Here is a 25185-nt window from a genome sequence, read left to right on the forward strand (position 1 = left end):
CATGAGGTCTGTGGTGACAGGTTGGACTCAATGATCCTCGAGGTCTCTTCCAAGCTTAGTTATACTGTGATACTGTGATACAGTGTATTCTTTTACCACTTCATGTGATTTCATGTTCATTAACAACTCATAAAATTCCTGCCAGTTAAGGAAAACTGTCTATGTGACATATGTGGGGAACTGAAGCATGGGACAAGCTAAGGGCAAATTTGTCTGCCACAGTTGCAGTGCTGTATTAGAAGTCCCTGAGCTACCTGCATACCAGCTGGTACAGCAAAGATATTGGTCTGGATCTTAAAAACAGCCTGGCTAATCGATCTGGTCTCTCAGTAGAGTGAATTAACCTATGTACAGAGCTGTGCTAACATTGCAGTATGGTTCTGGTTGTGGATCCTTGGGAATCTCAGCAGCCTGCTCCTTGGTATCATGTCGGTGTACTCTAAAGCACAGAATCAACCAACCATGTTGGAAGAGACCTCCAAAGATCATCAAGTCTAACTGATCACCCAACCCTAACTAATCAACTAGACCATGGCACTAAGTGCCTCATTCAGTCTCTTAAACACCTCCAGGGACACTGACCCCACCACCTCCCTGGGCAGCCCATTCCAATGGGCAATCACTCTTTCTGTGAAGAACTGCTTTCTAGTATCAAGCCTAAACTTACCCCTGCACAGCTTGAGACTGTGTCCTCTTGTTCTGTTGCTGGTTGTCTGGAAAAAGAGACCAACCCCCACCTGGCTACAACCACCCTTCAGGTAGTTGTAGATAGCAATAAGGTCTCCCCTGAATGTCCTTGAGATCTATGAAAAAATTTCCAGGCACAGCCTAAAACTACCACAACATGCTTGAAAATGTGCAGTAAACAAGCCCTGGTCTCCTGGTCTGTGCACTCATGTGGCTTCTGCACCTTGGCACCTGCCATCTGCACAACTCCCTTGGGAGGGACACCAGAGCCAGGCACCGTGGGACCTCCAGTAATTCCCTCTCTGACCCATGGCACTCACTCGAATGGTCTGTAGTTATAGTTTTAAGCAAGGAAAACATGTTTCTGTCTTTAAGGCTACGGTGGCAATAACAGGGAGTGGAGCAAGATCTTGCAATGATGTTTCACTACCAACCTCAATGACTTAACTGCTGCTTGTTTTAACATCTGGATTGGGCAAAAAATCCAAATTAGGTTTTGTCCAGGAGCTGCCACGGGTAAAGAAAGTCACTATGACAGAAACAGAGCCTGCAAAGAAAAGCAGGAGAAAAACGAGGACGCAAATAGTGATAAGCTGATAAGGTAGCACTTTGAAAACCAAACAGGAACTTACATAAAATGAATGTGACAGAAATAAACAATTATTAAACTTTTATTTACTATTGAAAGACAACTTCCTCCCCTTTTATTGCAAACCTGCTACTGATAACAACAGTCATTCAGCATGGTTTGCAGCAAAGCACACAGCTCGGAGCTTATGCTCCAGGCTGCAGATCACAATGACACACAGAACTGGTTTTTTCCCTCCTTTAGGTGAATTTGACATCCTCAGCAGAAGAGATGCTGAGATACCAGTAAGAAAAGGGAAGCCTGCGTTTGCCCTTTGATAGAGGAAGCAGAGGGAAAATGAAAACGCTTGTAATCTCCTGGGCTGTTCACGCAGTGCTGTGAAGGAGTGGGCAGGAAGGCCGGTCACAGCCCCGCAGGTGTTACCCTGTTACGGGAGAGGCGTCCTCATGAAACGCTCACTTGCTGCCGAGGGGCAGCGTGGCAGTGTCCTCTGCCGGACTCTGCAGTTCTGACACACGGGCAGTGCGTGTGCCTCAGCCTCTTGCACGCAAAGATTATCTAATCTTTCTGGTTTGGGGGAAAAGTCAGGTGTGTTTTGTAACCCGCTCCCACTGCCCACGAGCAGCGTTAATATATTTACTTATTGTGTGCAAAGAAGGCGACAAGCTGCTCACAGGATATGTCACTTGAGGTTGTTGGTTCGTGTGCACGCAACATCACTGAACAACACTGCCGCGAGGCGAAGCCTTTTGTTGTATGAAAATCAACAAAAATTACTAGTTTGGCACCAGTGTCTTTCCTGCCCTCCGAAAGCCTCTGCTGCCCCTTTGTCTCTATCGGAACTCTCGCTTTTCGCCCGTTCGCGGCACCGCGCCTGTGGCGTCCCGTTCCGCCCGCAGCACGGCCCGATACGGCAGATGGTTTATCCGAGCAGCGCCGGCGCAGGGCGCGCACGAATCAGCCCGGCCGCAGACTGCGCCTCAGGCAACCGCCCCGAACCGCACTCCCTCTCGGGGCAGCAGCAGCCGTCCCGTTCCCGCCGCCGCCGCCTTCCGGGGTACCCGGCGCCCCCATCACCTGCAGCGCTGCGAGACACCGGGGGCGCCGCGGACCGAGCGCCCCCGGCCGGCAGCGCGCCACCCCCCCGCCGCTGCCCACGCCAGCAGCGCTGGGCAGGGGCCGGGGCTGGGGCGGTGGTTGCGGGCCGGGGCCAGCCTCCCCTCGCCGCCCCGCCGGCAGGGGCGGGCCTGGCAGTGTCTGCGCCGTGGGCGGGTGGTGCGGCGCGTCCCCGGGCAGCCGGCCGGACGCTGTGCTGCTGCTCCCGGCTCGGGCCCTGCGCGGGCTGTGCCTGCGGCTGCCTGGCCCCGGCTACCGCCGCCCTGAGCGCCTTGGTGGGGGCCGGCAGCGCGGCTCCCATTATGGTCAGCCATGGCGTGGCTAGCGGGCGGGCTGGCGGAGTTGCGCTGGTGTGCGCTGGTCGCCCTCTTCGTGGCGGCGCTGGTAACCCTGGCCGTCTACCTGGTGCAGTATGCGCTGCTGGCCCTGCGGCGGAGACGGCCGCCGCCTCGGCCATCGCCTCCGCCGCCGCCGCAGCGGGACGAGCTGCTGGAGGAGAGTGATTCGGTGCTGGCGTGGGCGCTGTCGCTGGGCAGCTGGCGGCGACAGTGGCGACGGGCCTGGGTGACGGCGCTCAACGCCGAGGCGGCGGCGCGGGCGGTGAGTGCGGGGGACGCAGGTGAGGGGCGGCGGGCGAGCGGGAGGGGTAAAAGCGGGCGTCCCGCTGCAGGGTCCGGCCGGGGAGCTCCCGTCGGGCAGGGCTCGGGGCGTCCCGCTGGGCCACGCTTGAGCAGTCGAGGGCGGCGTGTGCTTCTGTGCCGGCGGGGGCTCTGCCCGCCCAGGGTGAGTTACATCGGTAGGAGACACGGGGACTTGGCTCCAAAGGTGCATCGGGGTGCTGTCAGCAACGTGCTGACTGCGCCTTCCAGTGTGTTACTGCCCCTCCTTGTCCATATCTTGTGTGTGTGTATTATGTATTGTGTGTGTATGTTTCATATCCGTATATCTGTGTGTGTGTTTATTGTGTGCATATATATGTGTGTGTGCATACACGTGTGTGCGTATGTGTATATTGGCTGCTTTGCAAGAATTTGCAGGAAGGAGCTGGCCGGAGGCACGGAGTGGATGCACGCGTGGGAGGAGGGAAGAATGGGGAGGAAAGCCATGACCCCTGCGGCCCCTGGCAGGGGCTTATGCTGCCGATAACATTGTTCGGTTGCGGGGAGAAGGAAACAATGGAAACTTCCTGGCCTGGGTGCCGGCATAAGGCCTGTGGCTGGTCTTTTGGCAAATAAGCCCCAGAATGGGACTTCCTTAATGGTTTCTTAGTCCATGCTGAACCCATGTGCGTGTCAGTTTAACACAGGGCTGGCATTCTCCAGTCACCTGTGGGATGGTGGGCTTCCATAGGCAGTTTGTTTCTAACCTGAGTGAAGTAAGATGCACAAAATGTGGCTCCCCTTCCCATCGAATCCCATCCTACCCTTCTTCAAAGGTTTGGTGTCCTGCTTGTTGGTTTGTAACGATATGCCCAGATCTAGGAGGTGAGGAGGTTAGGTGCAGCTGTGGCAACCTAATTTCCTGTCCTTGCCATGTCAGTGTAAAATGCTAAGGCTAAACTATGTAGGAATTGGCATGTACCCAGGTCTCCAAATTTGTGCATAGCCTTCTCCCTAGGTCTACGAAGTTCCTCTCCTGGCAGCCTCAGCATGCTTTCTTCTTACATCAGGGGGGCAGGCTGGGGGAGAAGGAAGAGCGTGTATGTGAAAGATAAGGAAAGCAGTTTAACACTTTACAGGCATCACTGTAAGTTAGAGCAGTAGAAAGAAAATACTTTGCTCTTTTGATTTGCAAAGTGTGGTTAAGAAAAGCATGGGTTGTGCTAAGAAATTAAGGTGCATCTTGTGCTTGTAGAAGAGGAGAGTCCAGATAGCTTAGGCACAGGTGCTAGGAACAGAAAGTAACTGTAAACAAGCAGCAGCTTACAGTCTCTGACCGGAGACCAAAGGCACTTTGGGCACACGCACTCTCCCTCCCTGGGCAAGTAGCTGGAGCCATCTCTTGCCATGAGTTCAATGCCTGGCACTGCAGCGTGGCGTTGCTCCTGCTGTCAGGCTTCCAAAACAATGTCAGCAGTGCACAGCTAATGAAATTCCAGCATGCAAAACAACCTCAGATGACAAAGGAAGTGGTGCTGACCGCTTAGTGTGGGTAGCAGGTGGAGAATGTGAGTGTTGATGCCTCTGAAAGTATGACCTCACTGCCAAAGCAGGTATACGCTGTCTTTTCTTTCCTGTCTATGTGAATATTGAGTAGCTGTCATCACCGCCTGCCATCACACATGAGGAGAGATTAGGGAGGAGAAGGCTTTTCCCACGTCTGCAAGTGTTAGCCTGTATTATTAGGATTGACAGAAAATGGCTTTTAAAACTACACTCATTAGCCCTTATTCAAGAAGAGCAGTTTGACTGAACTCTCCTTCTGGGCTTTGCTCCGCTCTGTGTTGTGTACCTGATATTCTGCTACAGAGAACAATGAGTTAGCTCCTAAGCATGGGTTTTCAGGCTATGCCCTGTGTTATGTAGCGAGGTGTCACACAATTAACAAATACAAGTCTTGATGTACATTTGCAGTTCTGTCTCTGGTTCTCCCAGGAACAACCTCATTGGCAGTGCATTTTTGTCACTCATTTTCAGACAATGAATTCATTGGCTAATGATGCTTCTTTTTTTCCCATAGGATTCACAGTTTCTTACGTTTGAGGAAGATGACCCACCAGAATCACTTGAACTAGCAGTTAAACAAGTTGTTAGTGTTGTAAAGTCAGCTCAAGAGAAGGTAAACTTTGGTTTGGTTTGGTTTTGATGTACTTTGGGGCAGGAAATGTTAACTTTTCTTACTAGCATTAATGGGAGTTTTACTTGTCAATACTTGACCTTATTTTTTTTCAGGCTGATAAGAGGCTGGTGTCTCTCATGAACTTGTGTAAACTATTTACACTGATTCACTTCTTTGGCAAGTCCTGAACAGAATGTGCTTCAGGGCTTCTACCAAATGAACAATAACCAAGGCTATGCCAAGTTTATAGGTATGCATTCAATGAACTCATACAGCAGTCCTCTTGTCCTTCCCCTGGAATCGGTATGATGGCTCCCCAGCCTATTGCTGAAAGGAGGGCACTTCATGAAAAAGGAGAGGGACACTTCTTCACTGGGACAGAAAGACATCTTTGTCTGCCTCTGGCTGTTTGTGTACCTGTTTACAGGTTTGCTTCATCAGTTGGAGACACATATATGGAGTAAGTGCAAAGTCCCGAGGGTAAAGTCTTGACTACTGAATCCTGTACTCAGTGAGCAGTGAATGGTTTCTTTCTTCTTCTCCTACCCTATGTACTGGGAGGAGGTTTAGTGCATGTAAGATTAAAATAAGGCAGAAGGTCGCTCTTAGGATAAAACGGCATTACAAGGAAAAAAACTGTGTGTGTGCTTATCAGCTATGATAGCTTCTGGATTTTCATCCTAGTGACTTTAACTACTAGTCACATCTGAACTGGTGCTCAGCTTCAGGCAAATTAGGCTAATGCTTTTCTTCTAGTTTTACTCTGTCATTTTTATTTGCTTGTCTGATTTAGATGTTAAAGAGCTCTGCTATGATTCTCTTTAAAACTATGCATGCTTATTTGCCTGATACACAACTTACAGGCACACCCTGGTTGGTGGCAGCTGAGGCCTGCCAACATGTGAGGTTGGTTGTGCACTTGTTCTTGCCTTTTCCCCTCCTCCGCCCTTTTATTCATTCCCCATCCCACATGGGTCCCTGCCACAGCAGTGGGGCTAGAGAGACTGGAGTCGGTAGGGCTTGTAGATTCTGGCTGCTGTAGCAGCAGGGTAAGTTAGCACCCATGTTGTCTCCTGGGTACCTTAATCCTCCATGGTTAAGCTTGGGCAGCAGAAGGTAGCAAGCACTGGTTCACAGCAGCCTGAGCCCAGGGAACTTCTCACTGCTGTGCTCTTGCTCTCTCCTACCTTGTGGCCTTGTATCCTGGTACCCTCGCCTGGTCTCTCAGTGTCATCTCAAAGTACATGGAGGAAGTAGAGGTTATCCCTGAGACAGAACAAGAGGACACAGTCTCAAGCTGCACCAGGGGAGGTTTAGGCTGGATGTTAGGAAGAAGTTCTTCACAGAGAGAGTGATTGGCCATTGGAATGTGCTGCCCAGGGAGGTGGTGGAGTCACCATCATTAGAGGTGTTTAGGAAGAGACTGGATGGGGTGCTTGGTGCCATGGCTTAGTTGATTAGATAGTGTTGGATGATAGGTTGGACTCAATGATCTCAAAGGTCTTTTCCAACCTGGTTAACTCTATTCTATTGTACTTAACATGGATTCACCAAGGAGAAGTCATACCCAACTAATCTGATAACTGTCTGCAAGGACATGACTGGATGAATGGATAGATGAGGGAAGAGCAGTGGGTGTTGTCTCCCTTGACTTCAGCAAGGCTTTTGATACCATCTCCTACAGCACCCTTGTAGGCAAGCTTAGAAAGTGTGGGTTAGATGAATGTACAGTGGGGTGCATCAAAATTGGCTGAAAGACAGATGGTTGTGGTCAGTGGCACAGAGTCTAGTTAGAGGTCCATAACAAGTAATGTTCTCAAGGGGTCAGTACTGGGTCCAGTCTTGTTCAATATATTCATCAACAACCTGGACAAAGGGATAGGGGATACCCTCAGCAAGTTTGCTGATGATACTAAACTGGGAGGGGTGGCTGACACACCAGAAGGCTGTGTTGGCATCCAGCATGACCTGGACAGGCTGCAGTGTTGAGCAGAGGTGAACCTTATGAAATTCAACAACAGCAACACCTGGGGAGGAATAACCCTATGTATCTGTAAAGGTTAGGGGCTGATCTGCTGGAAAACAGCTGTGTGAAAGAGACCTGGGAGTCTCATGGACAGCAGGATAACCATGAGCCAGCAGCATGTCTTTGTGGCAAAGAAAGCCAACGGCATCTAGGGGTGCACCAAGAATGTGGCAAGCAGGTCGAGGGAGGCTCTCCTTCCCCTCTACACTGCCCTGGTGATGCTGCACCTGGAGTACTGTGTTCAGTTGTGGGCTTCCCAGTTCAAGAAGAACAGGGAACTTCTTGAGATGGTACAGCAAAGGGCTATTAAGGTGATTAGAGGACTAGAATATCTCCCTTATGAAGAAAGGTTGAGTGACTTCAAACTTTTTAACCTGGAGAAGAGAAGATCAAGAGGGGATCTTACCAATGCTTATAAATACTTAAAAGGGTGGGTTTCAGAAGGATGGGGACAGTCTTTTTGCAGTGGTGTCCAGTGACAGGACGAGCAATAACAGGTACAAGTCTGAATATAGGAAGTTCCATCAGAGCATGAGGAGGAACTTCTTTACTCTGAGGGTGGTAGAGCACCGGAACAGGCTGCCCAGAGGTGCTGGAGTCTTCATCTGTGGAGTCATTCAAAATCCACCTGGACACCATTTTGTTTAATTTACTCTAGGTGAACCTGTTCTGGCAGGGGTGTTAGGCTAGATGGTCTCCAGAGGTCCCTTGCAACCTCTGCCATTCTGTGGTCCTTGTCTGACCTTGAGCTGAGCATTTCAGTATGTTGAGCTGTATATACCACAGCCAGCAACCTAATGTGGTTTCACAGTAGCTTAAACCAATATAAGCACATTTTAAAATGTATTGGATTTAAACTGAGTTATTCTGAGCTGTCCTCAAACCCATTTCCATAATCTTGTGCACAGCAGCTAGCAAAAATTGTCTCAATTATTCTTACTTCAGTTAAGGTCCAACCTGAACACTTATTTGGACTTCAGTGTATAGTAATTATAGAGTGGCACTCTGGTAGCTACTTTCCCTCCTTCCTTAAATGTATATCTTCCTCTAAAGCACATCAGAAGTTCTCTTATGTGGTAGTTGTCTCTCTTAAATATTCCTCAGGTAATACTAAGGGTCCAAAGTTGTGGGGTTTTGTGCCGTTTTCTTTCCCTCCATGCTCTTCAATCTCTTCATCTTTGCATACGAACTGGAAATCTCTCCCTGCAGCTTGTCTAAACTCAAACTTCTGATTCGTGTTTGTAACTTGCTACCAGTGGGACTGGCTCTGAATGTAGTTGGTGCCCATATGCTGCATGTTTATAAATGTAGCATCCTATAGAGCTCTGCAATCACCTGAGGCAGCAGCTGGCACAAGGCTGTTTTCCGGCAACTGGTTCAACACACTGCTTTACTTGTGATCTCTGTGGTAAGACCATAGGAGGTGCCTGGGGTTTGCAGCCTGGGCTTGATTGACGGCACGTTGTTTCAAATAGGCATTTGCCCTTGCATCAGAGAGGTGATGATCATCAAAAGAGCTGGGCAGATGAGACTGAGAGATCAGAATAGAAGCAAGCGTGGGATGTGTAATATTTTAATGCAGCTGTACGCGGATGGAGCCCTGTGCTATGTTTTATGATGGGTGACTGTCTTCTGTCCTGTTCAGTGTTGGGTCATGGAGCACAGCCAGGTGGTGAGCCTGCCTGATGGTGGGAGTGAGCCTCCTGCTTGGAAGTCTTGCTCTGAAAAAACATTGGATTGCCAGCCAAACTGCAATTATTGTATTAGAGCTGGCATCCCTGTTGATGATCAGGGCACAGGCTGACACATACTGTCCTTAGCTATGTACATACTGTCCTTGCCTTGAAGAAGCTGAAAGGTATAAAACTGGTATATACTTCACAGTGCAGTGCTGCAGACATGGGTGAGGAAGCTGCTGGCTGTCAGCTTGACCAGAGCTGTTGTGACAGGGACAGAGCTTTTCTGTGGCTAAAGGTTACACTGTGCTGCTTCTTGACAAAGCCTCTCTTTATATGTAGCCTTTGCTCCAATTTTGAGCCAGAGTCTAAATATACAGAAAGAAGTGGCCTGGTGTCGTTCTCTTATGTTGGTTGTTCTGTTTTAATAAGCATCAGGAATATTGTTACCTAATTCTGCCAGCCTTTCTGTTGCTGCAGAGGCTTTGAACTTCACACCAGCAACGAGAAAGGCGACAAAAAGAATGATTCTTTTAAATTATTTTTTTTGTGTGAACTTGGCACAGAGGGTTTGGATGGAGCAGGCTACTGCAGAAGTCTCTCTTTTCCTGCTTCATGCTCAAATAGAAGGGGGTAGAATGCCTTCAGAGTTCTTTTAATGAGTGATAAGAAGTTGCTATACAAGGAATTACTGTCTTGGGTCACAGCAGGCAACAGCACATTTGAAAGTTTCGTGTCCGTTTTTGTGTGATGAATCTTGTTCAGGGAGGTGGTGGAGAGAAAGGAGGACTGTTTGGCAGGCTTGTGAGAGGTCCTGTTTTCTGATGTGCTGTGCAGCTTGCCTGAAGAGGCCTCATTCACTCAACACAGCTGTCGTAGTTGTGTCTGGGTATCACTTTGTTAGCAGCCAACCCTGCTGCGAGCTTGGCAGCCTGTGTTTGTGCCACACTGGGTCATCAGGGCTTCCAGTTCCACTTGCTCTGAAGCAGGTGGAAATGTTGTGCAGCAGACATTGCATTCTACTCCAGGAAAGACTTATTTCTCATTGTCACCACTGGAGTACTACTGGGATTGCTCCTAGTTGTGCATGTGTGTTTGCTTCCGATTATTTTTGGTGGAGTGAACTGCCCCGGCTATCGTGCAGTTCCTGTTGTCTTTTAACTCCCTGTTTTGCTTGAAAAGCTGCCCCAGAACTTTGGTTTTTTAAAAAGCCTAGGTGGAATCATGACCCATGCAGATTTTTTTCTCTTTTTCCCCATTTTTTTTCAGTTCTGTGCTGGTGCAGTTGTTTATCCTTCATACATTTACTTTTCTTCCATGGTGCTTGTTGCCAGTAAGTGTTTTGTGAAGGAATTATATTTCCTTCCAGCCTTTGTTCAGCTTGGCTAAATAAGTTGTTCCATAAACTTCCTTTTACGATGCTGTCCTGCCTCCTAAGTTACTCCTGTGCACCTGTTCTCTGCCACAGCTCCAGTTAAATCCATTTTCTCAAACTTGATGGCTGAAGTGACACACAGCCCTACAGGTGAGATCTCACCATACAAGGAGATTACTGATCTTTTTGTCTCTGGTAATACTTCCTTGATGCATTTTAGGCTTTGCATCTGCCTCTCCTGAGGCTACTTGACACTGTGACTGACTTGATGCATCCAGGTTTCTCTGCCTTGAGTGTTTTCCCAGTGATAAGCTGCCCTTTGTAGTAGTACTTCTTAATTTTCATACACACACACTCTGTATTTTGAATTTCATTTGTCTTCTAGTCTTCAACATCTTTACCTTTTCTGTGTGATGTCCTAATCTTCCTTTTCTTTTGCTGCTTCCTAGCTTGCATTCCTCAGCATTACACTAACTGAGCAATAGGGTCAGTGTCTGACAGTCTCCTTTGTAACATGCTTCCACCTCTCTCCCTTTCCAACACATCCTCATTCACCTTAACGTGGGAATGATGGAATACAAGCTTAATTATCTGTGGCTTGACCCTACTAAACCAGACAAGACAACATAATGGATGTAACCTACTGAAGAACCATATGTCTTGTCAAAGGAAGATGAGTGGGGATTTTCTTGCTGCAGTCAAGGTAATACTGGTTTTGTCACTCTCAGGTAGCCTGCCTGTCTTCCAGCTGATGCTGCAGATGTCTGTGGGCCTCATTTAGGGTTGTGCCACATCTGCCAGCTTGGTGCAGGGGTCAGGGATGCAACTGAATGTCTTTCCAAGCTGCTTTAGCACAAACTGTCGATCCTCACCTGTGTTTCATCTTGTCTCCTTGTCTTCAGCTATGCTGTCTCTGAAATGGTTTATAAAGACTTGCATACTAGTGATGCCAAACTGGCAAGTCTATTTCTGGTCTTTATTTATTTCCCTCCTTCTTAAATAAAAGTACTGCTTCCTGCCCTTGTGCTGTTAGACAATCACTTGACAGGCAGATTGAAAGGTCTTCCTGTCCTGTCTCCTTGTCCTCCTTGGTTTTATCTCCTCCCTTTTTTCCCACTCTGCTGAGTTTGTATGTCTATCAGACTCAAAGCAGTGGGTAAATTCACATGTTTTATCAGTTTCTGCTGCTGAGAAGTTTCTTTCTCCTGCACTCATTCCATCACTCACCCTTCCTTTACCCTGGTGTTTACCATCAGCTTAGAAAACTGGTCCAGGGTTGTCTCATTATGTTTGCAGGCAAATTTGCTTTGATACTGGCTTCTAAAAATCTGCCCCTAGCTGTGCCTCAGACATTGCATTTGGCTTCTCTCCTTCAGTTAGTCTATGTCACTTGGTAAGATGTTTGGGTAAAGAGGAAATGGTGCAGAAGCTGGAGAAACCCCCTCAAGAAGTTGAGGTATAGACTCCAGTAATGAAGGAAGATCATGTCATTCTTCTGAACAGCTAAGTGTTGTGACTGTCACAAAGCAGAAGTTTCTGACTGGAAAATTTTCTTCTGGTGAGGTTTTAAGCTGAGCACACAAGCTGTCTTTGTGGCCATTGACCAGATAAGTCTTCCATGCCAACAAGAAGCCTTCCTCTCAGAGTAGTACTCCAAAACACATATAGGAAATTGTGGGGGTCCTAAATCTAATAATGTACTGATCCCTAGGGTATAGATGGATTTTCTGGTGACAATGTTACAAATTTCTCTTATTCTTACTACTCAGTAATCTCAAGTAACCTGTTCTTTCTGGAAATAAGTACCAGGTGTAGTGAAAATAATTTCCTTCCTGAAAAACCCCACAATGAAGGCCTGTAGTGCTGAGGGTTTTACACACCCATGGGATGCAGTTGGAACCTGGGGAAGATGAAAACCTTCCCCTGCAGTGATGTAAGAACTTCCCCTGAAGTCATGGCCTCTTTTGGCCACAGGAGAGAACCTGTTGCTATGTGGAGAGGGGAAGGAGGAATACCCTAAGTAATGTATGACTCAGTGTGGTGCCAGTGCCAAAACTGACATGATGTGTGACGAGCAGGGGCACTCCAGTTCTGCTTGAGATGAAGCTGCTTCTGCTGCTACTTCAGAAAGGAAAGACTGAAACTGTGCAGCTCCAGAGGAACCACAAAGGGAAAAATTGGAGGGGGTGGGCAAAGAAGGGCAAAACCAGCTTTAGAGCTGTGGGTACACAAGTTTGGACCCTTGAGTTTCATAACTGTTTGTCTTACTCCAGCTGTAGTGCTTTTTCAGTTTCCTTCATTCCTGCAGTTATTTATCTGAAAGAGTATTGTGTAACATAATTGTACTAATAATTTTGGATACACATAAGCAAGGTGTGTTACAGCTTCTGCAGCTCATTGGAGCTGGCTGGCAGTGTTGGGCCGATGAGAAACAGCACCCAGCCAGGTTGGGTCATCCATGTCATGGGCATAGGCAGTCAGGGATGGAGACAGGTGAGGGGGTGGGGGGAAGCTGGGGAGTGTTGAGGAGACTGGAAGAATAATTCTGCCATGGGGGTGATCAAGTGCCAGGAGTCAGGTGGGTGTGGAGATGGATGGCAGAGGGCTAGGGAGGAGCAGGGTTGAAGCCCTTCCAGCAAAAGCACCTCAGGAAGGACCAGGAACCCCTTCTGTTGGAAGATCCTTAAAGTGCATGGAGAGACCTTGGCAGGTGAGGGGATGTTTGTGCCAGGGGAAGCTAGAGATACGGAGGTGCTGCAGGGAGAAAATAGCTTTGTCCTGCTAGCAGAGAGTCTGAATTTCTTTGTGCTGCTTCTTCACCTCATTCGGTTTCTGCTGATTTAGGAGGTCTTGCGTGTCCGTATGCAAGATAACAAAGAGATTCGAGTATGACCCTTCTAGGAGTCCAGAATTAGCTGGCCACAGCTGCTGTGTAGTGGTGCAAGGGCTTAGTATTGAAAGAGCAGTTTGTAGTAAATATAACAGGTTTTCTAGACTCTAAACCACAGAAGTGTTGATGACTGGGGATATCCCTGGTAAGGCGGGGGGGGGGGAGGGGTGGGGTGTAGAGAGAAAGATGAGGCAGATAACAGAAGTTGCAGGGCAACTCCTTTCTTATGAGTCCAGGTACTACTGTTTTCTGGTGACTGTCTATCCCTTCTCTTTCCCTTCCCTGTCATCAGGAAGGGGTGCTTTGTTTGACCCTTCCTTCTCCTGCTCTTCATCTCTTCAGAGAAAATGAATTTGAGGAGGCAGGTTGGATGAGGGCATGGAGAGTAGGAGTGTAGCACAGGAGTTTTTCTTCATGTGATGTTCTGGGTGAAATGGTCTACATATTTCTGCTCAGTCTGTCAAAATCGTCTGCTGTGCTTCTAAAGGAATGTCACTTGAAAATGAAAGTGGCAGTTGCAATCTCTTTAATCAACTTCTCACCACCTGTGGCAGCATCAGATGAAAACAGAATCTTTCACTTCAGATTTAGCATAGAATTCTACTTCTCTTAGTATTCTGACTCTGTAATCCATCCTGCTTCCAGAACAAAAAGCTTCACCTGATGTAAAGACATGCTATTTTCCATTAACAAACATGGAATCACTCCTTTTTCTGGTTGGATTAAAGATTGAGGCCTCTGTTTTGGAAGTCCACAGCTGCTTTATTAAAAATGAGGGGAGAAGGGGAGCAGGACTTGATGCATTTCTTTGGCAGCAAATAAATTAATAAAGGAGGCTAAGCCCAAACCTTACTGATTGGTGCTCCTAAACTACATGTGCAAATATTAAAAATAATGAATTTAGCATAGCCAGCAGGTTGAGCAAGGTGATTCTCCCCCTCTACTCCACTCTGGTGAGACCCCAAGTGGAGTACTGCATCCAGTTCTGGAGCCCCTATTACAGGAAGGATCTGGAGGTGCTGGAAGGTGTCCAGAGCAGGGCCACAAGGATGATCAGAGGGCTGGAGCTGCTCTGCTATGAGGACAGACTGAAGGAGTTGGGGCTGTTCAGTCTGGAGAAGAGAAGGCTCCGAGGAGACCTAATTGTGGCCTTCCAGTATCTGAAGGGGGCCTACAAGAAAGCTGGGGAGGGACTTTTTAGGGTGTCAGAACTAGGAGGAATGGAACTGGGTAGATTCAGATTGGATGTTAGGAAGAAGTTCTTCCCCATGAGGGTGGTGAGACACTGGAACAGGTTGCCCAGGGAGGTGGTAGAAGCCCCATCCCTGGAGGTTTTTAAGGCCAGGCTGGATGTGGCTCTGAACAACCTGATCTGGTGTGAGGTGTCCCTGCCCATGGCAGGGGGATGGAACTGGATGATCCTTGAGGTCCCTTCCAACCCTGACAATTCTATGATTCTATCTCTCAACAAGACGTAGAAAGAAAGGTTCTACCACCTGCAGTGTCTGTTTCCATCCTTTACTTCAAAGTAAACATGACTAAGAGGAAGGTGGCCCATGAACTCATCTGCTGACTCTCCTGCCACACTTTTTAAGCAATAATCAGCCACGTAGCTGGCAACCTTGGCTGTTAGGCATCCAGAAATTCCAGACAAATGGCTCTGCATCACATTTGCAGCAAGTCCAACTTGTTCTGCGTGCACTGAATTTCCTGTGAATGTGTGGATGAGAAGTGCATTTAGGACATGCAAGTGTCAGCTGCTTGTTCATCAGACCTGTCCTCTTCTTTCCTCTGCCCTCAAAAAAGAGGGAAGAACCTAAGAAGTTTTAAAGTCTTTAAAGAGCCACCATGCCAATCCCTCCTTGTGCATGAAAGGAGTGATTCTGTGTTTCTGTGTTTCAACTCAAATGCATGTAAAATAAGCAGTTAGGCTCTTCAGTTTTGTTTGCTATTAAAAATGCTTTCAAATCCTTAGTGTTACATCATGACAGTGAGTGTTCATGTTGGTTGAATGGGATTAAGGGTCAGAAATTACTTCTGAAGGAATTCACACTTCGGGGAAGGGAGGAGGTGAGGGAAACTGATGTGTCCACTTCTAGAATTTGCAAAAGACAGACCTCAAAAGGTAAATATTTTTGCTTGTGGCTGTGGTTGGGATTTCTGTTTGTCAGGTCCACCCCCTCCTGCTGTTCTTTTTTAATTAAGTTTCTACCTTAATGGATGTGCTCTGAATCCCTTGATATTGCTCTGGTCCTTCTTAAAATATATGCTTGTGGAGCCCTGGGAGATGAAATATATTTACAAGGAGTCTGGTAAGGATCTTCCAGAAGGTACATGATTCATTTAAAGCCTTGAGCTTCAATCCCAGGGCCCGTAAGTGAAGCAGTGAGCGAGCAAACATCGTTTAGTAGCATATGCACAGAGTTTCTGTCCAACAAATCTTGCAGCAAATTATTTGTCTGCACATTGGATTGGCTTATTTAACTTTGTCCCAGCCAGTCTTTGGAGGGCTTAGTTATCCTTTCCAGTCATAGAACCATGGGGACAGTGACCACAGAGGGACAATGATAAGCATTTGTCTTCAACCAGCAGAGCTGTTTGCAAACTGAGCTTCCCTCTCGGGCGTAACGAGCGATTCCTGACTTGCACAGCTGGGTCCTTCCTGTGCTGCTAAGCACTTTGTGCGCGCTCCGGGGAGTTTTGCGTGGCAGCCACAGGATCACAGGATGTTAGGGGTTGGAAGGGACCTCCAGAGATCAAGTCCAACCCCTCTGCCAGAGCATCCAAATGGGTATTGAAAGTCTATGGAGAAGGAGACTCCACAACCCCTCTGGGGAGCCTGTTCTTGTGCTCTGTGACCCTCACAGTGAAGAATTTCCTCTTCATGTTGAGGTAGAACCTCCTGTGCTGTAGTTTATATCCGTTCCCCCTTGTCTTATCACAGGGTGCAGCTGAGAAGAGCCTGTCCCCTCCTTCTTGACACCCAGCCCTCAGAGATTTATAAACATTTATTAAATCCCCTCTCAATCTTCTCCAGACTAAAAAGCCCTAGGGCTCTCAGCCTTTCCTCATAAGGCAGTGCTTCTGTCCCTTAATCATCCTTCTAGCCCTCTGTTGGACTCTCTCCAGCAGATCCCTGTCCCTCTTGAACTGGGGAGCCCAAAACTGGATACAATATTCCAGGTGAGGTTTCACTAGGGCAGAGTAGAGGCAGGGGAGAACCTCCCTTGATCTTCTGGACACACTCCTCTTAATGCACCCCAGGATCACATTGGCCTTCTTGGCCACAAGGGCACATTGCTGACCCATGGATGACTTGTTATCCACCAGGACTCCCAGGTACTTCTCCACAGGGCTGCTCTCTAGCAGATCACCTCCTAACCTGTACTGGTGCAGTCTATTATTCCTTCCCAGGTGCAGGACTTGTTGAACCTCATTAGGTTCCTCTTTGCCCAGCTCTCAGTCTGTCCAAGTCCCATTGAATGGCCACACAGCCTTCAGGTGTATCAGCCAAGCCTTCCAGTTTGGTATCATCAGCAAACTTGCTGAGCAGACTCTGCCTGCCTGCCTGCCTGTCACCTCATCAATGTCATTGACAAAGATGTTGAAATGGGACTGGACCCAGCACTGATCCCTAGGGGACTCCACTAGTTACAGCTCTCCAGCTGGACTTGGCACCATTGACCACCACTCTTTGGACTCTATTTTGTAACCAGTTCCTAATCCATCTCACTGTTCTTCTATCCTGGGTACCTCATTCGGTTTGCAGAGGAGAAAGAGGAAAACCCATTCAGTGTTTGTAAACTCAGTGTGATAACAGGTTCAATTACTACTCTTGAAAGTGAGGGAGTGAAGTCTGTGGCAGTCAAGTGGCATACAAACTACTCCCAGACGTTTGGCTTCATCACCAGATCTTAAGGCCTTTTTTGCTTTGGGCAAAGATTTGCAGAAGCTTTTAGAGGCTCCTGCACCTCCCCACCCTGGGGGGAAACTGTAATTATTCAAACAAAAGCCTCTTCTGCCACAGTAGGGTTATGCCTAAGTTTCACATTTGTAGGATGCCACTAAAGCAGATCTTGCTTGGTAAAAGCAACTGTCCTATGGTAGGCTACTTAGTTCTGAACAGAAGAACAAACTTGTTTTTTGTCAGTGCAAAGTTGTGATCTTTGAGTGTTTAATGTACAGCTACATGAAACACCAAGGACTCTTTGTCAGGTGAGGAGTTACTCTGTGTTAGATAACACTGCAAACGGAATGTTGAGAAATACCAGAATTACCGGTTATTAAATTCTATGTCCAGAACTGTGGTTTTTAGTAGTGGATGTACAGAATGAGGTAGGGATGTTAACAAAATTGCTTAGAAATCTCCCACCTGTGGAAGTCAGCATAATTCTGGTAGCCTGAAGTCCTTCCTTTTCCTAGTTCCTTTCGTGCATTCACCAAACCTCCTTCTGAATACTAAGTTGTTGTTCCCTTCCTTTGTCTCACACCCACCCCTTTTCATTTCCTTAGGTCGTTTCCTGCAATGTTGTGGGAGATTCTGTTAAATTTGTTGTCACTGTCTCTTCAACCCCGGCTGCAGAAGGTCAGTCGTACAGCGTGAAACTGTCTCCGGTTCATTTGCAGGTAAAGCGTTCAGTGTTGTTTTCTTTCGCCTTTGTTTTGTTTCGCGTCCCACAGCTGAGCTGAACCTCTTGTTTGCAGAATGCTTACAAGCTCATAACTCCCCTGATATGTTTAATGATATTACAGTTTTCCTCTGGGGCAAGTGATAAGTTAGTAAATTAAGCCACATCTTTAGGAGACTGTGGCTAAATAACATGTTGGGTAGACTACTTGAATATATAGAACAACAATACCCTTTTTTGACTGGCATGCATTTTCAAAGCTTAAGTAACTTCTGCCTTCTTAGACTGGCACTTTGAATTTATTTACTCAGAAACTGGTGTAATTCTTCCTTTGGTGAGCCTTAGTGTGAAGCTTGACTTAACAGTTTTCTTTACAGGCTATCAGAACACCCTCCAGTAACTGCTTCTCTATCCACAGCTTCAGCTCTGCGTGAAAGACAAAGGAGAAGATGTCAAAGTTGAGTGGCTCCTCATTAACGCCGATGAAACCAACTTTGAAATCCAGCCAACAGCTCAGGAGGTCAGTCAATAAGTTTGATTTATTGTAATGGCAGAGAAGATGGGTCTCCAGCCCTTTGGTGCAAAAGCTTGTGTAATGCTTTCAGTCTGCAGTAGAAGTGTCTAGAGCTAAGGTGTCAGAGTCTGGAAGAGCTGAAGGGAAGATGCCCATTTCTTTCTCCTGGCTGCCTTCAGTAGAAGCATGGAGCAGTTACCTGTCAGCAGTGCCATCTTGAACTGCTTCACTGAGATCTGCAATGGCTCATCCATCAAAACCCTACCCCTCTGAAATCTGGGAGCATTTCTCAAGATTAGTGAAGCATTAAAGATAAACCAAGACTGTATTTGACAGGCAAATGACTTGGCAAATATTCAAAGGTGTCAAAAATGTCTGTTCCTAAATACCTTCTTTCAGAGCACATCTAAAGTTACCAGAGAAACCCCAATTGTAATGATATTCCCATCATAGTTGCCCTTCCTTTAACTTAAACCAATTTTGAAATCTAGCAACCATAGTTTGGAAAGAACTCTGAAAAAATACAATTAGTTAAGGAAATGGTGGTGATACAAGAATACCTTGGTGCGTTTGGAATTGATTTTTAGCTTAGTATATAGACACTGGTTCACTGGAATTTTCTGGGGGGATATCCCCCAGAAGAGTTTCTTCATGACTAAGACTGTCTTCTGCTTTTAACCCTTCACAGGTGGGGGGTGGGGCAGGGTGTTGCTGAAAAAATGGTGACTTAAGCTTTTCTTAGAGCAGTGAACACTTGGGGGCATTGTGTGAAGTTGGTTTTGTGACTGAAGGCCTCATGAAAAAATGGGTTTGTTGTACAGCGGAGCTGCTTCTAAAGACCTATACAGAGTGACCTACAATCATCATCATTTATTACCAGAGTTTTTGTATGCTAAAATGTGACACTCATAACTAAAGATAGACAAGTCTTTTGAAGTGTGTTTTAATGCAGATGTTACTGTGCATGGGTAACACTGTAAATGGCCTTCTCACGTGTTGGGGTGTATGCTGATCCTCCCCGTATTGAACAGTCATTAAGTACTTACTGGCAAATGCAGGTGATTCTGGTACAGTCACTGGACTTCACAACCTGCTTTTTGAGAGATGACTTTAGGCCAAAGAGGCAAAGGATTTGGAACTTGTTGTACTATGCCCTCATTTTTAATATGAGCCTGTTAAGTTCTTAATAGCTAAGCATTTTATTTTGACTTTGAAGTTTCTGTTAGTACTTAGGGGAGAGGGCAATAAACAGAGCCAACACCTGTTAGCACCTATCTGCTTCAGCTCCTAAACTTAAATGTCAGCTTTTGTGCCTTTTTTTCCTGTTTTGGAAGCAGTTTTGTTTGTACAAATAAATACCTTTAATTGCTTGTGATTATCTACACAGTGGTTTTATCATTAGTCAGACAAGGTGGATGTAATGACCTATTTTTCATTGGTAATAGATGGGTGAACCTGAGTTATGTTTGGCAGCCTTGCTGGCTGGCAGGGCTTGGCTTTGCCTGCAGTTGTGCTGCTGTGACTTTATGTGCTGGTGTGCCCCAGGTGGCTGGCCACAGAGCTGGCTGTACACTTCTAGCCCATGTCAAACCCAAAGTAAAACATACTGTCATAAGCCTTTTTAATTGGCAGTGAAGCCATTATGGCTTGCCTTGTCGTGATGAAGCATTACTTTCCAAACAATAATGACTAAAAATGAGATTGGGCTGACAGGAGGCTCTTTAGCCAAACTGCTTTCCAAATAACTATGGAAACAGCAGAAAATACCTGTGAGTAGAAGTCCAGTGACTTGTTGTTACTGTTAAATAACAAATACCAGGTTAGGTTGATGGCAAAGCGACAATAGGATGAGAGTTTAGAATTTGACAGCATTCTTCATCAAAGAGTGTTTAGAAAAGGGCAGGAGAGGGCAATTACCTCCAAACCAGTGAAAACCAGAGATGATTTATTCTATTATTCTATGATTTATCTGCTTATTTAAATAGCAGAAGTAATGAAATCACTGAAACTGAGGCTTTAGACATCCTTTTGTGCTTGTTTGGGGTTTGGTTTGGTTTTATTTTGTTTGGGTGGTTTGGTTTGGTTTGGTTTTTTGAGTAAAAGAGTATTCTTTGCAAGTTGGGAAATGTGCTGCTGCCTCTTTCCTTGGCAGTTGTGTCTGGATGTGAACAAAGCACAGTTTCTATGGGACTTACTCAGGGCTGTTGTATGTTTTGGACTGCAGAGACCTCTCATCAAAGGAAGGTTAGGTAAGAAGGCAGTGAAACAGGATTTCTGTACGCAACATTCCTGGCATTTTTATGAAACACCCTAAGTGCTTCTGGAATGTTTGGGTAATTGGGAAATGGCTGTTACTCCAAATCTGTACAACATGTTAGGCAAGCTGCAAGCATACCTTCAGGAGTGTAGAAGTCATTGCATGGTCATTTGCCTACACCTAAGGCAGGACCAAGGATTTCAAAACAATAGATTGCCTCTTGTATTGAGAGCTGGCTGTGAGGGAGGAGTGCGGTGCAGGGTGTTCAGGATGACAGAGCAAAGCCTCTACATTTGCAGACATGTGGCTGCTTGAGATTTGAGCTGTTACTGCCTCATGGCTTTATTATGCTGTGATGTTGCAGCTGTGTGGGTCAGGCAGCACCGCAAGTTGGTGGTGCACAGCCACCGTATTATCAAGGCGACCTGCCAGAGTTAGGATCTTAGTTCCCTGCTTGATCTCCCTGCTGGTGCAAATCAGATGTCCTTGTTGTCAGCGTGCCTTGTCTTTGTAGCAGGACCATGTTTGTTGGCCACACTTCTAGCAGACAACTGAATGCAGAAAGGGTACCTTTTACTGCTTTGTGTGATTATTTCATTTTCCATCTATTCTGTACCTGTAAAGCAGTTCCCTTTCTTTTAAAGCTTGGTTCTGTAATAGTGAAGCCTCTCAGGTGAGAAAAGATAAATGAATCCTCTGTTGCTTAGGTCAGATCTTTGTCAGATAGCTCAATCTTGTCTTTAGAAAAGAAACCACTGATAGTTCTCCTATGCCACCTTCAGAGCAGTTGTGTGTGAGACTGCCCTTACTGCCGACAACTGGGAAGGGACTCTGAGGAGCGTGGCACAGGAGGCAGGCTTTGCCGGGAGTGCAGGGAAGGCAGGAGCAGTTCACCATCTTTATACACCTTACCATTTATCACGTGAAACTGCACGTCTAAGCAAATTCTGTGGTCTGTTCTGATCCCTCAGAGATAGTGGCGCAGATAGCGGCTTAGATTGCCGTGGGATTTCTGAATGGGCAAATATACGACTCAGTCCCCTGGAGCAGCATCTGTCTGTATGGTGCACTTTTCAGCAAGGTTGAAGACCTTCAAGAGATGCTATCATGTATTTTTCAATGCAGCACAGGATTAACAGCTTCTCAGCTGTGGCAAGCTGGCATAACTCCCATTGAATCAGTGGAACAGTGCTGATGTGCTTATCTGATGACCAGATCGGCTCTCTCAGTAGGGTGTGAGGCAGTACGAAAACTTTAAAGCATTGTTGTAAGATACAAACTGTTAATGAAACTTCTGATTCTGTGGCTGATAGCTGTGCCTTCCTAAGTCTCAGAACAGCATGTGACTTGTTCAGTGTATATTCCCAGTTTTCCTTTAATGTATAACATAGAAATTGGCTTAATTATTTGCATGATCTCTTGTGGCATTTTGTTGACAACAGAAACCAGGTCTCTATCTGACAAAGTTAATGCTCAATAGCCTTGGTGATTTACATATAGCAAATTACTTTTTGCCTTAACTTCTTTCTTCTTGATTCTTTGTTTCCTCTTAGGGGCAGACAGCAGGGACATGTGCAATATCTGAAACGCTTAGAGATGTTTTGAAGAACCTCTTTAGCTCAGTTTCTCCATCTGTAGTGTTGAGTACAAGACCTACAGATATAAAGGAAGTTCAGGTAAGCCATACCACTACCTAAATCCTTTAAGAAGTATCCTTCTTTGTAGTGTTTTTATTACATACTCATGACTCACAAATGAGTAGTTTAACACCCACAATCAGAAACAACTGGAACACATCTTCAAAACAGAATAGCCTTTGGCAGTGAAGATTTTTGATCATCATCACTCCTGTGTGGCTGTCTGTTGACGTTACACCACGTCACACATCTGCTTCCCTATGTCAGTGCAACAGAAGTCAAAAGTGATTTCTATTTGCTTACTTTTCACAGAATGTACAGAACTTAAGCCTTCTCCCTCAGGGCACTAGTCCACCTAAACCTCCAAGGGCTCATGAACTCAAACTGCTGGTGAAGAACATCGCGGTAAACCTAACTGATCACAGTGCTGCAGGTAACGTAGCCCATGCCCTGCGCCTTGTTTTCAGTAGGGTTGGATTTGTGATTTGGGTTTTTTTGGTTGGTTTTTTTTTTGCCTTCTGGTTGAAATAATTTGAAATTTCTGTGTTACAATCTTCTCTCAAGAGATTTAAGAATTTGCTTTACTCCAGGAAATAGTCTTAGTCACACTGCACCAAACTGTCTGTCTTGTGGTTTATCCGAGTATTTGAACATCCTCATCTTCACGGAAACAAATGCACCGTTGTTGAAAACCAATCAAAAGGGATGTGCTTATAAAGTTGGTTGATTATTTTAAGGATTTGAGTTTTAATTTCTAAAAGTCACCACTTTGTGTGTACCTCACATTCAACTCTCCAATAACTGTTAGCAATGACGTTAGTTTTGTTCTGTTACCTGATTTTTACAGCTGTTTTTCTTTAAAGGAATTTACTAAGTATCTGAAACTCTCCTCCCCTGTGTAAGCTCTCCTCAAAGGCAGTGGCTTTACATCAGGGAGTTTTTTCCACTTAACAAAGCACCTCTGTGGGTAGGGGAATGAGTACCTCTTGCAAGTGGAGAATAAAGCCAATAAAAAGAGGTCACTGGCTAGCACAGTTGCAGTCTTGGTTTTGGAAAGAAGCACAAAGCCTTGTCTCACAGCTATTCAGATTTCTTCAAGTGCAAGCATGCCTCCATCACTGATAGAGGCATGACCAAGCATATTTCAGATGGTGTCAGCAGATACACAAATTTGAGGCTCTGTTATTTATGGTCACTAACAATTCTGTAACAGTCTTTCTAATGGAAGCTTGTGGCTGCTAAATTGGACAAAGCAGTAGGTTTGGATAAATAGATCCTACTTGCTAGACTGCTTTTTTGTTTTGGTTGGTTAGTTTTGTTTTGTTTGGGTTTGGGTTTTTTTTTAGTTAGATGCAATAGGTTTGTGCCCTGGACTCTTGAGTAATGCCTCATTGCTCATCCTGGTGGGAAGTGATTCCCCTAAAATTTTCTGCATACTGCTGGTTTTTTTTTAAAACATTATTTTTAAAGCAGTTCTGGAGCTCTTTGCAGTGGAATGCCCTGTATAAATAAAACTGTGCTGGAAACTGTAGATTGCAGCAACACTCATTCCACGTTTTTTTATTACTCTCCAATTTTGTAGAGCAAACTAAACTTTTTCCAAAGAGCAGATCGTTCCAGCTGCCCTCAAAAGACAGGAGGTAGCTTTAGATGCATACGGTGCGTACGGCAGGAGATTCAACTGATGGGAAACCTTTCTGCCTCCTCCCTGAAAATGAGAGGAAGAGAGGACAATTATTGGGCTCTTCTTTGGGAATCCATATATTGAGAAGTAAAATTAACATTTGCTATTCTAAAAGGAGGTGAAGGGAATGTTGCTGGTCCCTTAGCAGCACTTTGGAACTGAGTATGAGAAATAAAGTTTCATAGTGAAGTTTAACTAGTGCTCTTGAGCTGCACTGAAAATGCTGCACAGCTGGGAAGATAGTAGCTTCTGTACATGGCTTACTGACTTTAGTTACTGTTCCCTTCCCTTTTCTTGGCTTTGTCTTGCAGCAATAATTACACTGTTGCAATTCTGAAACTCAGTAAGAGTATATAATATTGCAGGCTAACCTGCATGCATACAGAGAGGGTTGGGGAAGGGCCGTTTGTCTGTCTTGATCATTATCATCCTATAAACCATGAGTGCTAACATGGCTTATAGGAGCTTGTTGTCTTTCCTATAGATAATGTTAGCTCAACTGGTGAGCAAATCAGTAGCAGAACTGGTCTCTGCTTATGGGCTGTGCCCATTTTTATCTCCTTTGCTTGTGTGTGTAAACAAAGGTCATCTTAGATTTACTACTGTACGGTCCACAGTGTATCATCCAGGGAAAAAGTGTTTTCTGCTGTGAGGAAAAAAGTATTAGTTGGGTACAGCAGGGTGTGCAGGGCACAAATGCCGAAATACTCTGTACAGTATCAGCTGGTTAGCGGCTCCAGTGCAGTTTCTGACAGAGCTGTAGAGGCATTTCTGCCCCAGGCTGCTGAGCACTGCTGGCAGCAGGAGCAGGCTGCAAGAGACATATGGCTGGGTTAACAGAAAACCTCCCCAGGTTCATTAACGCAGGCTCAGCTTGCTGTGAAAGAAGCTCAACTACTTACTCCAGGGTCAGCTTGGATCCCAAATAAACCATGTGCACAGTGCTTTGTCTCCTCTAATAACCTTGCCAGGTCCAAGCTGCTTCTGTTTCTGAGACAGGGTTCATCCATAGCCCTGATGCATCATCTAGGACAACTGAGAGTCAAAGACAGTAAATAAAACCCTGGATTCTTCTGGAGATCTAGAGGCAGCATATCTTTTGTTTGCTCAGTACACAGTCAATACTGAGCTTTTTTGCTGCTTTCCTTGATATTTTGGAACACTGGGACTAAAACAATTTCTCATGCTGTGAAAGCCACACAAATGAAATCGTTTCAAGAGGAACATGTTGTGCAAGCTGTTTCCCCTTGGAGCAGCAATATAACTACTATAATATGCCAATATGCCACACTATCAAATTCTAGGATCAAGGTAGGGATAATTCTGCA

General features: G+C 45.9%; 1 protein-coding gene across 2 annotated transcripts in view; it reads left to right on the forward strand.

Annotated features, from left to right (window-relative positions):
• The first annotated feature begins 2657 nt into the window (after window positions 1–2657).
• The window catches only part of C2CD2 (C2 calcium dependent domain containing 2), a 47764-nt gene continuing 25236 nt past the window's right edge, over window positions 2658–25185 (forward strand). The window contains exons 1-6 of one of the 2 annotated variants that reach the window (XM_068155223.1): window positions 2658–2992; window positions 5072–5170; window positions 17650–17763; window positions 18184–18285; window positions 22090–22212; window positions 22486–22606. In XM_068155223.1, coding sequence (XP_068011324.1) covers window positions 2705–2992; window positions 5072–5170; window positions 17650–17763; window positions 18184–18285; window positions 22090–22212; window positions 22486–22606 — 847 coding nt within the window. In that variant the 5' untranslated portion in view covers window positions 2658–2704. The remainder of the gene's footprint in view (window positions 2993–5071; window positions 5171–17649; window positions 17764–18183; window positions 18286–22089; window positions 22213–22485; window positions 22607–25185) is intronic. The other variant, XM_068155222.1, reaches the window with a different exon arrangement.

This window comes from Melanerpes formicivorus, unplaced genomic scaffold (genome assembly GCF_026170545.1).
Source record: "Melanerpes formicivorus ecotype bairdi unplaced genomic scaffold, bMelFor1.0.p_v2 SCAF_30, whole genome shotgun sequence".
In the NCBI taxonomy this organism is placed as follows: domain Eukaryota; kingdom Metazoa; phylum Chordata; class Aves; order Piciformes; family Picidae; genus Melanerpes; species Melanerpes formicivorus.